This window comes from Enhydra lutris, unplaced genomic scaffold, assembly GCF_002288905.1.
Source record: "Enhydra lutris kenyoni isolate GAN:26980312 unplaced genomic scaffold, ASM228890v2 scaffoldscaffold61, whole genome shotgun sequence".
NCBI classification, from domain to species: Eukaryota; Metazoa; Chordata; class Mammalia; order Carnivora; family Mustelidae; genus Enhydra; species Enhydra lutris.
This window is the reverse complement of record NW_019154145.1, coordinates 4865379-4878066: the sequence shown is the minus strand read 5'-3', so window position 1 is coordinate 4878066 and position 12688 is coordinate 4865379. Positions and strand designations below refer to the sequence as shown.

At 47.6% G+C, this 12688-nt stretch overlaps 1 protein-coding gene across 2 annotated transcripts in view; it reads right to left on the bottom strand.

Moving 5' to 3' along the window:
• LOC111158603 (F-box protein, helicase, 18) overlaps positions 1-12688 on the bottom strand; it is a 49071-nt gene that overhangs the window by 35104 nt on the left and 1279 nt on the right. The window contains exons 1-2 of one of the 2 annotated variants that reach the window (XR_002641360.1): positions 3494-3657; positions 968-1569 (exon numbers count right to left, since the gene is read on the bottom strand). Coding sequence is in view for 1 of the 2 variants with exons in the window: in XM_022520739.1 (XP_022376447.1) it covers positions 968-1569; positions 3494-3649 (758 nt within the window). In the remaining variant the exon portion in view is untranslated. Of the gene's footprint in view, positions 1-967; positions 1570-3493; positions 3658-12688 lie in introns of those variants that run through there. The other variant, XM_022520739.1, reaches the window with a different exon arrangement.

Sequence of the window (12688 nt, the reverse complement as noted above, 5' to 3'; positions counted from 1 at the left end):
AGAACTCGAAAACAAATAGGAACGGCAGCCTTCTGTCCATGAGCCAGTAATTTAAAAGGAGAAGGAAGGTGGGCACCTGGATGGCTCAGTCAGTTAAGCGTCTACCTCTCGGTTTCAGCTCAGGTCATGATCTCAGGGCCATGAGATCAAGATCCTGCTTGAGATTCTTTCCCCTTCCCTCTCCTTCCCACTCTCCTCATCCCCCTGCTGGCACACACTGCCTTCCCTTTCTCTCTCTCAAATAAATTATTTTATTTTTTTTTTTAAGATTTTTTTTATTTATTTGACAGACAGAGATCACAAGTAGGCAGAGAGGCAGGCAGAGAGAGAGAGAGAGGAGGAAGCAGGCTTCCTGCAGAGCAGAGAGCCCGATGTGGGGCTCGATCCCAGGACCCTGTGATCATGACCCGAGCTGAAGGCAGAGGCTTTAACCCACTGAGCCACCCAGGCGCCCCAATCTCTCTCAAATAAATTAAAACCTTTAAAAGGAGGCAGAAGGTTCTCCAAACTGTATTACGGAATGGGATAAGCTTCAAACAGAGGTAGAAATTGCTACAAAAGCACAAGGAAGAGAAAGGGAGAAATTTCTACTTCACTTCCCTAGGAATAAAGTGAAGCCTTGAAGACGAGAGGTCAAGGGAGATACGAGGGGCCCTTTACATGGGGCGGGGCGGGGAGCTAGACCAGCCTACAGAGGGCAAGGGGTATGCAGCCTACGGTCGGGACCCAGAAAATCCCTTGTGGTGGGCAGAATATAGGGATATGCTGGGGAGTGGGCAGGGAGGCTCTCGGCAAATCCTCAGGCAAACACGGAAAGCCATAAGGGCCTCCAGGGAACTCGGGTATTATTCCCGAGGTGAACGGAAACTACCATTTCTGGAGGAACATTAAGGTCTGTTGTGAGCGAAGCTAACCTTGGCGCTTTCCGAGAAGGCACCGCGGAGCCAGCCACGAGCAGCCTACGTACCAGCGGGTCACTGATGATATCTCTCCAAAGGTGACACACGAGGCTCACGTTCCAGTAGAGGTCCTCCACGGGGAGGAAGGCGAAGATGTGCCGGAGGACCTCACTGGGCAGGCTCCAAATGTGGCTCTGGGCTTCCTGGCCGGGTGAGGTCCCCAGAAGCCCATAGTAAGAGTCAGGAATGGGATCGGGCCCAGCGTCCTCCACTTCCTGGCTGGGTTCTCCAGACTCCGCGGAGCACCATGACAGAGAGTCCTCGGTTTCTTGCCTGGCTTCCCTGGGTCTTGCGCCCGACGGGGACCAGCGATGCCGTGGAGTCTTTCTAGAAACCCCATCCCACTGACTGGTCCCTGTAGCTTGATTCCTGTCGTCCTCAAAGGACAGAGACCGCTTCCTTGCAGGCAGAGCGGACCCTGCCGCGCCCAGTCTTGCTTCTCCATCACCCTCCTGAGGCAGGGCGCAGTTGCTCTCTGCAGCAAAGATCATGTCCCCCTCCGAGTCCTTAGAGGTGTCCTGGCCCACAGAACTGCTTTTGGCCATGTCATTGATGCACTGCTGCCGGGCGGCTGCGAAGAACTCAGTGTTGTACCCTTGACATCCTTGACCTGCACAGAGAACCCAAACACAGTGAACGAGATGGGAACAACTATGGACCCACCGCTGATCCACAGGAGGGACGCTGATTTTAATTATGTACATTAATAGAGAACAGAGACAAGGACATAGCTACCAGTCAACTAATTTCATATATATATCTTAATCCAAAAAGTATTTCTATTTGGCTCTATCACGTACTCAGACACATGCATGAAGAGACAGACACCAGTCTCCAGATGGTCTGAGGAGCACGGTCTACTTTGCAGTCTGTACAAACTGAACACCCGGATGGACAGACAGAAGGTCAACAACTCCTCACACAGACACACCCACTTACGAGAACTCACTTCTCCTGCCTTACTCGTACAACACAAAATCTAAACCCGAAAATGCTTCGGGTTCTCAGGATTCAGGAAAACCTACTCTTTGCCTCAGTTAAAACCCTTGTGACATTTTTATCTCCTCCTGTGAAGCTGACACAGTCACTGATTTTAAAATAAGAAGAAGGGAGTCAGAATTCTCTTCATATGATGCGGGTGGTACCTAACCCGTCCACACATTCCTTCAATGGGCCTTCCTTCGGCACCCGGGATTCTGAGACAAACTGAAGGTGAAACGGCCTGTACGGTCCCTGATCTCAGACTTTCAGGCACTTAAGGGAGTTCAAGTGGTGATTTCACACAACAGCACCGTATTCTCACACCCTACTGTACAATGCCAGCCAAGTGTTTAAGCGCCTTATCATAAATAACAAAAGACACGGCTCCTGCCCGAAGTGGCTACAGCTGGAATTCTTACTGCGGAAAATAAGAGAGCGGAACAAGACTAGGATTAGCCTCTAACAGAATTCATAGGATTTAGTATTTTTCCTATATTATAGGAAAAACTGTAACTGGTTCTAGGGCAATCTGATTGAAACCCAGGGCTTGAAGGCAAGAGGCCAGGTGAGATCCTGATACCCTCTAATTGTGGCACTCGATGGCACCGACACCCACGGAGCCTGCGTGTGCTCCGGGCCGGGACTCCACACGGAAACGTGCACATGCTGACCAAGTCCTTTTCGATGAACTCGCGACACAGAGAAGCTGCCTTCTACACACAGAACAAACAAAATACCACCACCGAGTTTAAAACTGCCTCATACATGGGTTACAGCAGTTCCAAAAAGTGACAAACACGTATTACGATAGTCACAGATGACTAGGTAAGATTTGAGTTGGATTCTGAAATTAAATATAGCAAAGGGAACTAAGGCAATTGGGACTCTCCTGATGGGTATTACTAACAAAAGGAGGAATTCATTTGGCACCTAAGTGGGTAATAAGAAAAACCGAAGTCCCAGAAGTAGAATTTGCATGTAATTAATAATAAATACCATGTGACAGCAAGCCCAAGCTTGCGTCCGTAACAGTAACAGGGAAACTTTTCCCGGCAGGTGCCTGAGTGATGGGTCAGAAAACGAACGCAAGGATATTAACTTGACGCTGGATGTTCCAGCTGATTTGGAAGAAGTAACACCTGAAGACAAGGAGAAGGGTTCCTGCAACAGCTGGGCACGAGGTGACAAAGGGCACAGTCCGCCGTGAAAGCACGGCATGGGGGCATTCTGGAGAAAACTAATGGGCTCAGTGACAGACCACTGGAGTAGGGACATCACACAGCTCTAGGGAGGACCATGACCCTGGTGCAGGTCTCCCACCGCACTGTGGTAAAGCAAGCCAATGCAACTCCTTCTGCCACGTTTCCCTGGGGCTTTGGCCAACTGCTACCAGGGGATGCCATTTTCACGGAAACTCACACATAATGAAAAACGCGTCCAACTATGGCAAGAGGACTAAAAATCACAGCAGCAATGCTTACAAACACCAGGAGAGAGTCAAAGGTCACACACACTACAGATTCAGAAATGCAAGGTATTTTTGGAAGACATACCCCTAGTCCCTCTTTTTGTTCTGGGTCTAGGATAGAGACCATGGTTCGGGTCTCTGTTGGTCCATCTTTGACAGAAGGGCTGGGTCACAGCCAAGTGACTCCGAGCCAAATGTTGGCAGTCGATGGCTGTAAGGTGCTTCCGCTTAAACCGTCTCACTGTTCGGTACCAACGGGCAGAAGAAATGGGACACTCGTTAGTCATCACCAACTCTCCAAGTGAGCCAAGAGCTTATACTTAATTTTCAGGAATCTACTGACTCTGGACCACCCCAGCCAGCCCTTTCCTTCTTCCCTAAATTCCTACCCACTTTTAGTCACTTCCTAGTCTCTTAGCATTTCCTCCTTAGAATTTAAAAATCCTAAAATAAGATCCTAAAATGATTGTTTTTCTTTACTAAACCTCCTAGAAGCCCTGATCATGAACTGTTTATTCAAAAAAAGGTTACCACTAATGCTTAAGCTGGGATCCAAGATCTTTTCTCTGACTTTATCCAGGCCATTTATGTTCCCACAATAACTCTAAGTATTTCAGGGTTGGCTTAGCTTTACAAAAATAAACTCCTTCATCGTCCCCGGTATATACTAGCTTCTCCAGGTCTCAGAAGCACAACGCAGTGACGAATGAACAGTCCCTATAAAATCCCAGAGGGCCCCCCATGTACGCGTCTCAGCCCCCAGGGCATCTCTGTACTGGCACTGATGTAAGGGGACAGGACTGATGCCCCCAAGTAGAAGAGAATCAAATCCACTCTCGAGGATCTTCAAGAGGAGGAATTTTCATACCCTCCCTTGGCAACACATTAGAGCAGCAACTGTACCTAGAATTCTGTCTCAAGAGTACCGACATATGTAGTTTTATATTCATCATTTTCTATCAGGTAATTCCTTCTCGTATTTAACCAAGACTTCGTGTTTCTGTATCTGGAAACACATGTACGATCTGGCTACCGCCTTACGGCATTAAACAGAAAGGTTACACTACATGTTCAACATTCTGAACATTAAACACTTAAAAAAGAAAGCAAAAGTAAAGAAGGACAAAAACAGCTATAACAGAATCCGAGTCATCCTTTACAGAAGACGGTCAAGAAAGAATAAAATCCATTCCTGTCAGTACCACGATTTCGCAAGTCCTAAAAATACTCGAGCCAACGCTAGTGTCAGATGCCGGAATCTCACGCAACATTTCAGCACGAAAATGTCTAAGACCAAGTCATGGATGAGCATAACCAGCACAATTTACATTTTTTTTTTTTTAATCATGAACCCCTTCGGCCCTTAGCTTCTTCAGAAATGCTCCTTCCAAATTTCAGCTCATTCTTTCAAGGTTTAAACAGAAGTTGTAGAGAAAAAAAAGTCTTCATGAATATTTTAAGACTTTAAAATAATGATTCCTATATGCAAAAATAGTTGTACAAGCCCCTCTGAAAGGATGCTAGAGACCCTTCTACTACGTGAATTTAGAAACTAGAGGCAGAGACAGAACCGTGCAGGGCCAGAGCTGTTTCTACAAACACGGCCAGAGGGATCAAGGCAGCAAGAGGAGCGAGAGGAAGGAGCCCTGGTGTGAGCCCTTCACCCACCACACGGCACCTGCTGGACCCACCAGCTCACTCACTTCTCCAAGACTCAGCGGCATTATAACGCTTAAATGAGAAAATACACCCAACAGTCCCTGAACTATAGAACCCCACCCAAATACACCCCTCTGCTCACTCTGCTTAACAAAGCTTAGATATGACCTGTTTACAGAAAACACTGAAATAACTTTCAGATTATAAAGATGCCACCTAATGGGAAGACATGAATTGCATCAGCAGTCCAATCTCACATCTGTATTCCCCGGAACGTCTTTAAAAAAAAAAAAAAAAAGGAAATATATCTTAATTACTTACTATGAACCGAAAATATCCCCTCCAGTGTAATGGTTGGTAACTGATTTTTCTGTTGCTGTTGAACACATTCCTTGACCCTAAAAACGAAGAGTCTTATTCACACTTAAAGAGGCAAAAAATGAATGTGCACTCTGTCTACATTAGAAAAATAAAATGTATTTGAAATTTTCTACATTGAAAAAAATAAGCTTAAACTCTATTCTCTTTTTATATAAAAGACACAACTTTACCACTTCTGCTCCAAACCCCTCGTATTACAAAGTCAACAACCTAACTATTTTGCCTGAATGGGGACCGGAGGTCAGAATGGCAAAAAGTTCTAAGGTAGAGCTACAGTGACCCTTCCAGAATACCGACAAATCCCGGCCCCTAATTCGGGTGCTCCAAGTGCACGCGGTTCAACTTACAGCAGCAGCTGCAGGATTCCAACCAATAAACCCACTAACACTGTAGATCCCAAATACGTCCCTGGTCTTTGCTTCTCTGGCTCTTCAAATATCCCCAACTATTTCAGAACTGGCAAACAGAACATCTAGAATTAGAACAGGAGATAGGAGCAAAAAGCTACTAATAGGCACTTATTTAAGGAAGGTGAAGGTCTAGAGACGCCGAGGTGGGGTCAGGTCATGATCCAGGCTCCTGAGATCGAGTCCCTCGTTGGGCTCCCTGCTCAGTGGGGAGTCTGCTTCTCCCTCTCCTGCTCTCCCTCTCCCGCTCCCCCTGCTTATGCTTTCTCTGTCAAATAAATAAATAAACTCTTTAAAAAAAAATAAAGAAAGAAGGTGAAGGTCTATTGCCAAACTGGCCTGGAGAGGAAAACCCATTGTGGATAAAAATCACAAAGGAGTAAGATTAACATCAAACCACTCAAATTCATACAATCCCAGGGCCTTGGGGCCAGTGCAGACCTGCTTAGCTTACTGGGATGAGTCAGGGAACACAAGACGTCTAAAAGGCAATAGAGACATAGAACCAATAGGAACACTGGGGTCAGTCAAGGTTTTAGATGCCCAACCAAATCTACAACATACCCCTAAATTTGGCTGTGGCAAACTGTTAAACAAGACAGTGGCTGACAGCAGATGTGTACAGAAGAAGTACTTCTTCATAGAGATGCCACGCACCCTAGAACTTTTTCCGTAAAAAGTAGATAAGAATGGCTTTATCCCAGCCCATCCCAACCCTCCTCAGCCAACCATCCGTAAGGGCGATGGTTGTCAGTCAGCCATAATGCAAATGTGGGAGGCCCTGATAACAACCACCAACTGGGTGGGAATGTCTTAACCACACGCCTAGCAGTCCAGCAGTCGGCCAGCCAGCGTCCTCCAAGTAGATAAGGTACTATTCTGTCTTTTCTGACTATACCCTGTGAACACAGCACAGTACTGGACACATGGCACCTGCGGAGCCAACACTAAGAGAGGAGAAGGATGAGAAGAGAGCAGGGAGCGTGGTTAGGCTGGGTGGCACAGGACCCTAAGCTCCAGATTGCTAGGAATTTGCTGTAGAACTTTCACAGGGAACCGGCAAGGGCAGACCACAAGAGAGAGAACATCAAAAACAGCCCAAAGGAATTATTTTTGGAAAAGTAATTATATGGACAGAGTAGGCTCTTCCTTACATATTTATTTTGCAAAATACATCAGAATCTTAAATCTCTGTTGAGAAGATGCAATGTTTGCAGAAATCTTACAAAGACACAAGAGCAGAAGAAAGGCATAACAGGAGTGTGCGGAACACAGTACTGGGCTTCCAGAGTGTTTGAGTAAATTCCCACGGATTCCAGCATGCAGCCATCGCGGAACAAGCTAAGGTAAGGGCGGAAGGAGGAGGGGCCCCCAGGCTGAGCAATCTGGCTTCTGGGTATTGTCGCCTGAAGTGGTGTCACCTCAGCCACCTGTGACTGCTGACCTGGGAGGCAGAGCTACCACTTTCATTGGATTTCCATATCAAAAATTACTTTTCCGACTTCAGCAAGAGATCAGAAAAACTAGACTGCATTTTATCTGAGTCTCAGACCTCTGAGAGATGAAGTGCTTCGTGCACTCAACTGGGAGCCAGAGCCCTATGTCCGTCTGCCTCCGGAGTCACACAAATCACGGAACTGTGGTTCCATTCGTTCTCTGCTCGACAGGTGTATTCAACACTTAAAGCCTTGATTCCCTTATCATTAAAGATGGGGAAGACCATAACCCACCACACTGAATTCACAGGACAGCTGAGGCTCAAATGAGACGATACAGGTGAAGATACTTCATGACATCCATATCGAGGCTGAGAGAACCGCCGGGCTACGCTGTCAGAACGACATGTCCACCCCACCAGGCTCGGTGTTTCCTTGAAGGTGCATGAGTTTTATCTTAACAGCATGAATGTTCCGGTGAAATTAAAAAAAAATAGTACAGCAAAATGCTAACCACCCTTCTACTCTCATGAACATACTTTTAAACCAACAGTTCAAGTGTAATGTCATCAAAACAAAGATGCGCAAATGCGACGTCCTCCTCCCCAGTCAACTGGACCACGCAGCATCCCTCCCTCCCCTAAATGCCAAGTGCACGGAGTCTCATGGGGAACGTCTGTCGCCGCTGGAAGCTCTCGGGATCCCTTCGGGAGCAAAGGGGAAGCGGGCTCCGTGGTCAGCGTGCGGTGAAAGGGACGGCAAGAGATCAGGGTCCCTCGTGCGCTTTCTGAGCTGCGTGAGGCCCAGAGGCGTGAATGTCCTCTGTACCCACGCGGGTGTTCTGTACCCTCTAAGAGACTGTCGCACAGTGACTAACAGAAATGTGTCATCCCCCTCACGTGTCAGGACTGGAAAAAACTGAGGACGCATGAAAGCCATTTGGTCAAGCAGAACTGTGCCCATTATCACACTGCTTTCCCCGTGAGGGCTTTCTCACAGCAGGACGTCTCTGTGACCCCTGCTCTGCTGGGCCCCCTTTCAAGAACCCACAGCTCAGCAGCCCAGCAGAGCCTCAGGTTCCCACCCTGTCTGACTTCAAACGGTGATCGCCTGCAGTGATCATTACCTGTAACGCATCATCGAGTCTTCCCCTCGATGACCAGCCGATGACCGGCCGTCATTGGTCATTGGCCTCCAGGCCACCCCTGCCTCAGCAGGCCCTCGGGCCCAGGCCTCCCCTGAGCTACAGCTGTTCTCAAGCGCTCCTGGACCAGAAGGCCCTAGAAGGCTGGGAATGTGTCTCACCACCTTATCCCCCAAAGCTCTTAAGATAACACTTTGCAAGTCACAGAGCCTGAGGCACCGGTTGAGTGAGAAGCACAGTTAGGATTCCTTGACTCTGTTCTCGTCAGTCAGCTTCATTCCAGAATCATTACTGCAAAACAACTTACAAAACAAGTCACAGAAAATGAAACGGAGCACTCTGGGTTTTGTGGCAAAGACAGTGTTTCTCCTTTTCTGCAGCACACAGCAGGCCTACCTGTCTCTGGCCTGAGGAATTAGGAGGTCACTGACGGAGCTCGAGCCAGTGGCATGCAAACAAACGGATGGCTGCCGCTTTAGGCCTGGCCCACAAATCCTCCCGGGCTTGTTCCTCCATCCTCTGACCCCCTTCCAGTTAATGGGGAACTTGACCCCCCAGGGCATCCTTAGAGGCCCCACGTTCAAAACGGAAGCACCTCCAGCCGCTTGGGTCCTTGGATTACTGCTTCAAAGAGGGTCACTCCCCCTTACTCTCCAACACACACACACACACACACACACACACACACACACACAACCTAGAACCACCTTAGATTGTCCTGAAGTGGAGACATGAACTTTGATGGTCATTACATGTTTGGATCTATCTGCTACTATAGCCAAGCCTTCTCTAAGCATTCCAGGATCACTGGAAATTGGTACCAAGTAAATGTCTCTCTTCCCCTATCATTGCTAGTCGGAATCTCTAACGAAACGTCCTCTAAAACTTACAGGTTACAGACCTAAGAGGACAGGATGGAGACACTAAGTATGTACAGTTCCCAGACGGAAAGACTGTTAAGTAACTGCTTAAAAAAAAAAAAAAAAGAAATTGGGGCGCCTGGGGGGCTCAGTCCGTTAAGCATCTTCCTTTGACTCAGGTCATGATCCCAGGGTCCTGGGATGAGGACCCCAACAGGTTCCCAGCTCAGCTGGGGGTCTGCCTCTCCCCCCGCCTGCCATTCCGCCTGCTTGTGCTCGCGCTCTCGCTCTCTGTCAAATAAATAAATAAAATCTTAAAAAAAAAAAAAAAAGAAGAAGAAGAAAAGAAAGAAAGAAATCAAGGTAATTGTCTAGGACAAAGTACCTGACCAGACAGACTGCTCCTAGTGAGAACCTCAGAGGGCAGTTTTGCTAACTTACTTACTGAGTCACCTAACCTCATCTTGTTAGTTCCCCACAAGCCTCCCACTTTTCTCGGAGGGGCTCTGCGAAGACGGACGAGTGGGCACTTTCCCTCTTGGGTTTCCTATGGAGACAGCAGTGCGGGGCAATGTGGTCCAACACCGCAAGGATCCAGGTGCTTCACAGGCCATAAGACCTAAGGGCCCAGTTTAACCAGTTAGTGTGTTATTTCCCAACTTTAGCCCTGCAGAAAGTATTCACTCAAGCCGGGAAGCCCTCTGCGGTAACAAAACCGCCCTGCCTGGCTCTGAGATGCTTGTAATAATTACCTGCAAAACTATGTATTCAGTATGCACCATATGCAAATTACATTACTAGAGCGTATTTTAATGTTATTATATTATCGTCAACTGTCTGTGTGGGCATTCACATGTCTTCCACTCTGGACTGAAAGCTCTGTCACCGGGCAGGAGGCAGGAGTGAGGGACTCACTCAGCCCAGCACCCAACACACTCGGCTCCGTGGGTCACTGGTGATCAGACGGACAAGTGAGCGCCACACCGCCCCCCCCGCTTCCCTCCACAGAAGCTGGGTTCTTCCTTGGCCTCGAAACCCTACACGACCTGACAGCTCCTTAGTGCCTCATGGCTCCAGGAGCTCCTGCACACACCCTCCCTGGAACCTACTGGATCCCACGACTGGGCCACGCTAGAACCGCAGCTCATCGGAGGTCTGCTTGGGGGCGACGGCACTCAGCGTTTCTGACTCCCCACAGGCAGAGTTCTTTCTCCTGGAACATTCCGCCTCCCATATCCAGAAAGCTTTAACGCAGCCTCTGAAAACGTCAGGCTTAATTTCTAGGTCACTTTTTCTCATCGCTGTGAAATGTCATAACCGAAGACTTAATGACAAGCGAGTATTTCGAAACCGTCACCGCGAGGAAAATCATCACTAACTCCAGTGAGCTCAAAATGGAAAAACTTCAAAATATCGCGTCCCCATTAGCACTGCAAGAAATAAACACAGAACAAAGACGCTGTGGTTCCAGCTCCCTTGATGGAGGTGCCTCCCACGGCCACATCCTGCTTGTCTAGAAACCCCAAAGGCCTAGCTTCGCAGGCCTGATCTTCCTCAGATCGTCTCACCCCTGCAAACGCCCGCTCCTCCCGAAGACACAGCATTCGCTTAGAGCACACAAGGACGGAGATGCGGGCTTCTCACAAGGATAAGAATGGTGAAAAGAAAGGAAAAACAAGAAAATGTTACTTACAACCTAGAGCATATTTTTATATATTTGAAAGGCTTGTCCCTCTGTCAATTCCACATTCCACTTTTAAGTTGTTACAATATCGTAGATTCATTATAAACACCATGAGGGCTTCCTCTCTTGGTATCTCTGGTGTCATATGCTGAACACTCACTCGCACACCAAACGGCAAAGATTTTGCCTGCCCATGTGGCGGCAAGCAAAACAATCACAAATCACCAAACATCAGGCAATCTATGTGCTACACAGATGCACACAGAAAGTGCTGAGAGTAAAGGCAATAGATTAGGGACGTTGAAAAAGACTTCATGAAGAGTTTAGCCTCAGAAGACAAACAGGGTTCAGTAAGGCAAAAGAAACACTAAGTACAAAACACAGAGGACTAGCACAGCATTGGTGCAGTGGAAAGTCAAATTTCATTAGAACAAGAGGTTCACAGATCAGGGACAAGGCTGGAAAAGGAATCTGAAGGCACAGATTGTAAAGGTCCTTAAATAGAGCACTAAAGACATTGTGGGCTTTACCATGTAGGTGACTCGGGGCATCACCTAGCTTACCAGCAGCATTAACACAGGAGTCAGACTCACACTCCGCAGCGGTCTTCCTGGGAGCTGGGTAGGGGATGGGTGGACGCAGAGGTCGCGAGGAAGATCAGACAGAAAAGTCACTTCCCGGACCAAAACAAGAGTTGGGAAAGGCCTGAGAGCCGCAGCAGCAGCAGAAATAGAGAGAAGGGGAACAGGAAGATCAACACATCTTCTTCAACAAGACTGAAAAGAACGATGAAGAGGAGTGACAAAGGTAAGTGACATTTCTTGCGGGAACCCAGAGGTCACGTCACTAACCACATTAAGGAGTCAAAGAGAGACAGCGTTTTTGTTCTACTTGCTTTTTCCTGGAAGGGGAAGATGAACGTTTCCCTGTTTTGAAAGCAGTTGTTTGTTTTGCTTCATTTTAAATTTATCTGTGGGATGCCGGGTTAAGCTCCAGGAAGAACTTTGAAATAGGAGACTGGTCCTCAAAAGGCACATGAGTGACAGCTGAGGCTGTAAGATGTAAGATGCTGGGGAATAAATTTCTAGGAGCCAGTGATTTCCAAGCCAGAAGGGCAAAGACAGACTCCAATTCAGTTTTCAAATAAAATCCACCTACGAAGGGTAGAGGGATATGATAAGCAGAGAAAAGATGACGGCAGCAAAACTGAACTCACAGTTCTATGACCAATACCAATAGTGTTCACACACTCACAGACCACTAAACACACCAACAATCAGGACACCAACGACCGTAGCTGAATGCTACAGGAACACAACATACAGCGTATGAGAAAGGAGAGAACACAGCCACGTAGCAAATCCCAATGCCAATACTGACTACACGAGCCACGAGACACTAAACGGCAGACCACAAATTCCAAAAGCCTGCAGAAAAGAAAGAGGCAGCCCAACTGGGAAATCAGCAAGACCCAAGCAAAGCTCCATCTGTCAGCTCACTGTACAGATTCCTCCCCTCCACACCAAGCTTTTGATCTAGAAAAACCACAAGGGCCATGGTCAGACGCGTATACGTTATCATCTAGTTATCTAAAAGGGGATACAGAAGTTCCTAAAGAACACGGGAGAGGATTTTCACTGAGGGTACCAGGTAAGTAACCAATCATCTGGATTTGAAATATCCTTATCGTGCACTCATGTGTCCCCATT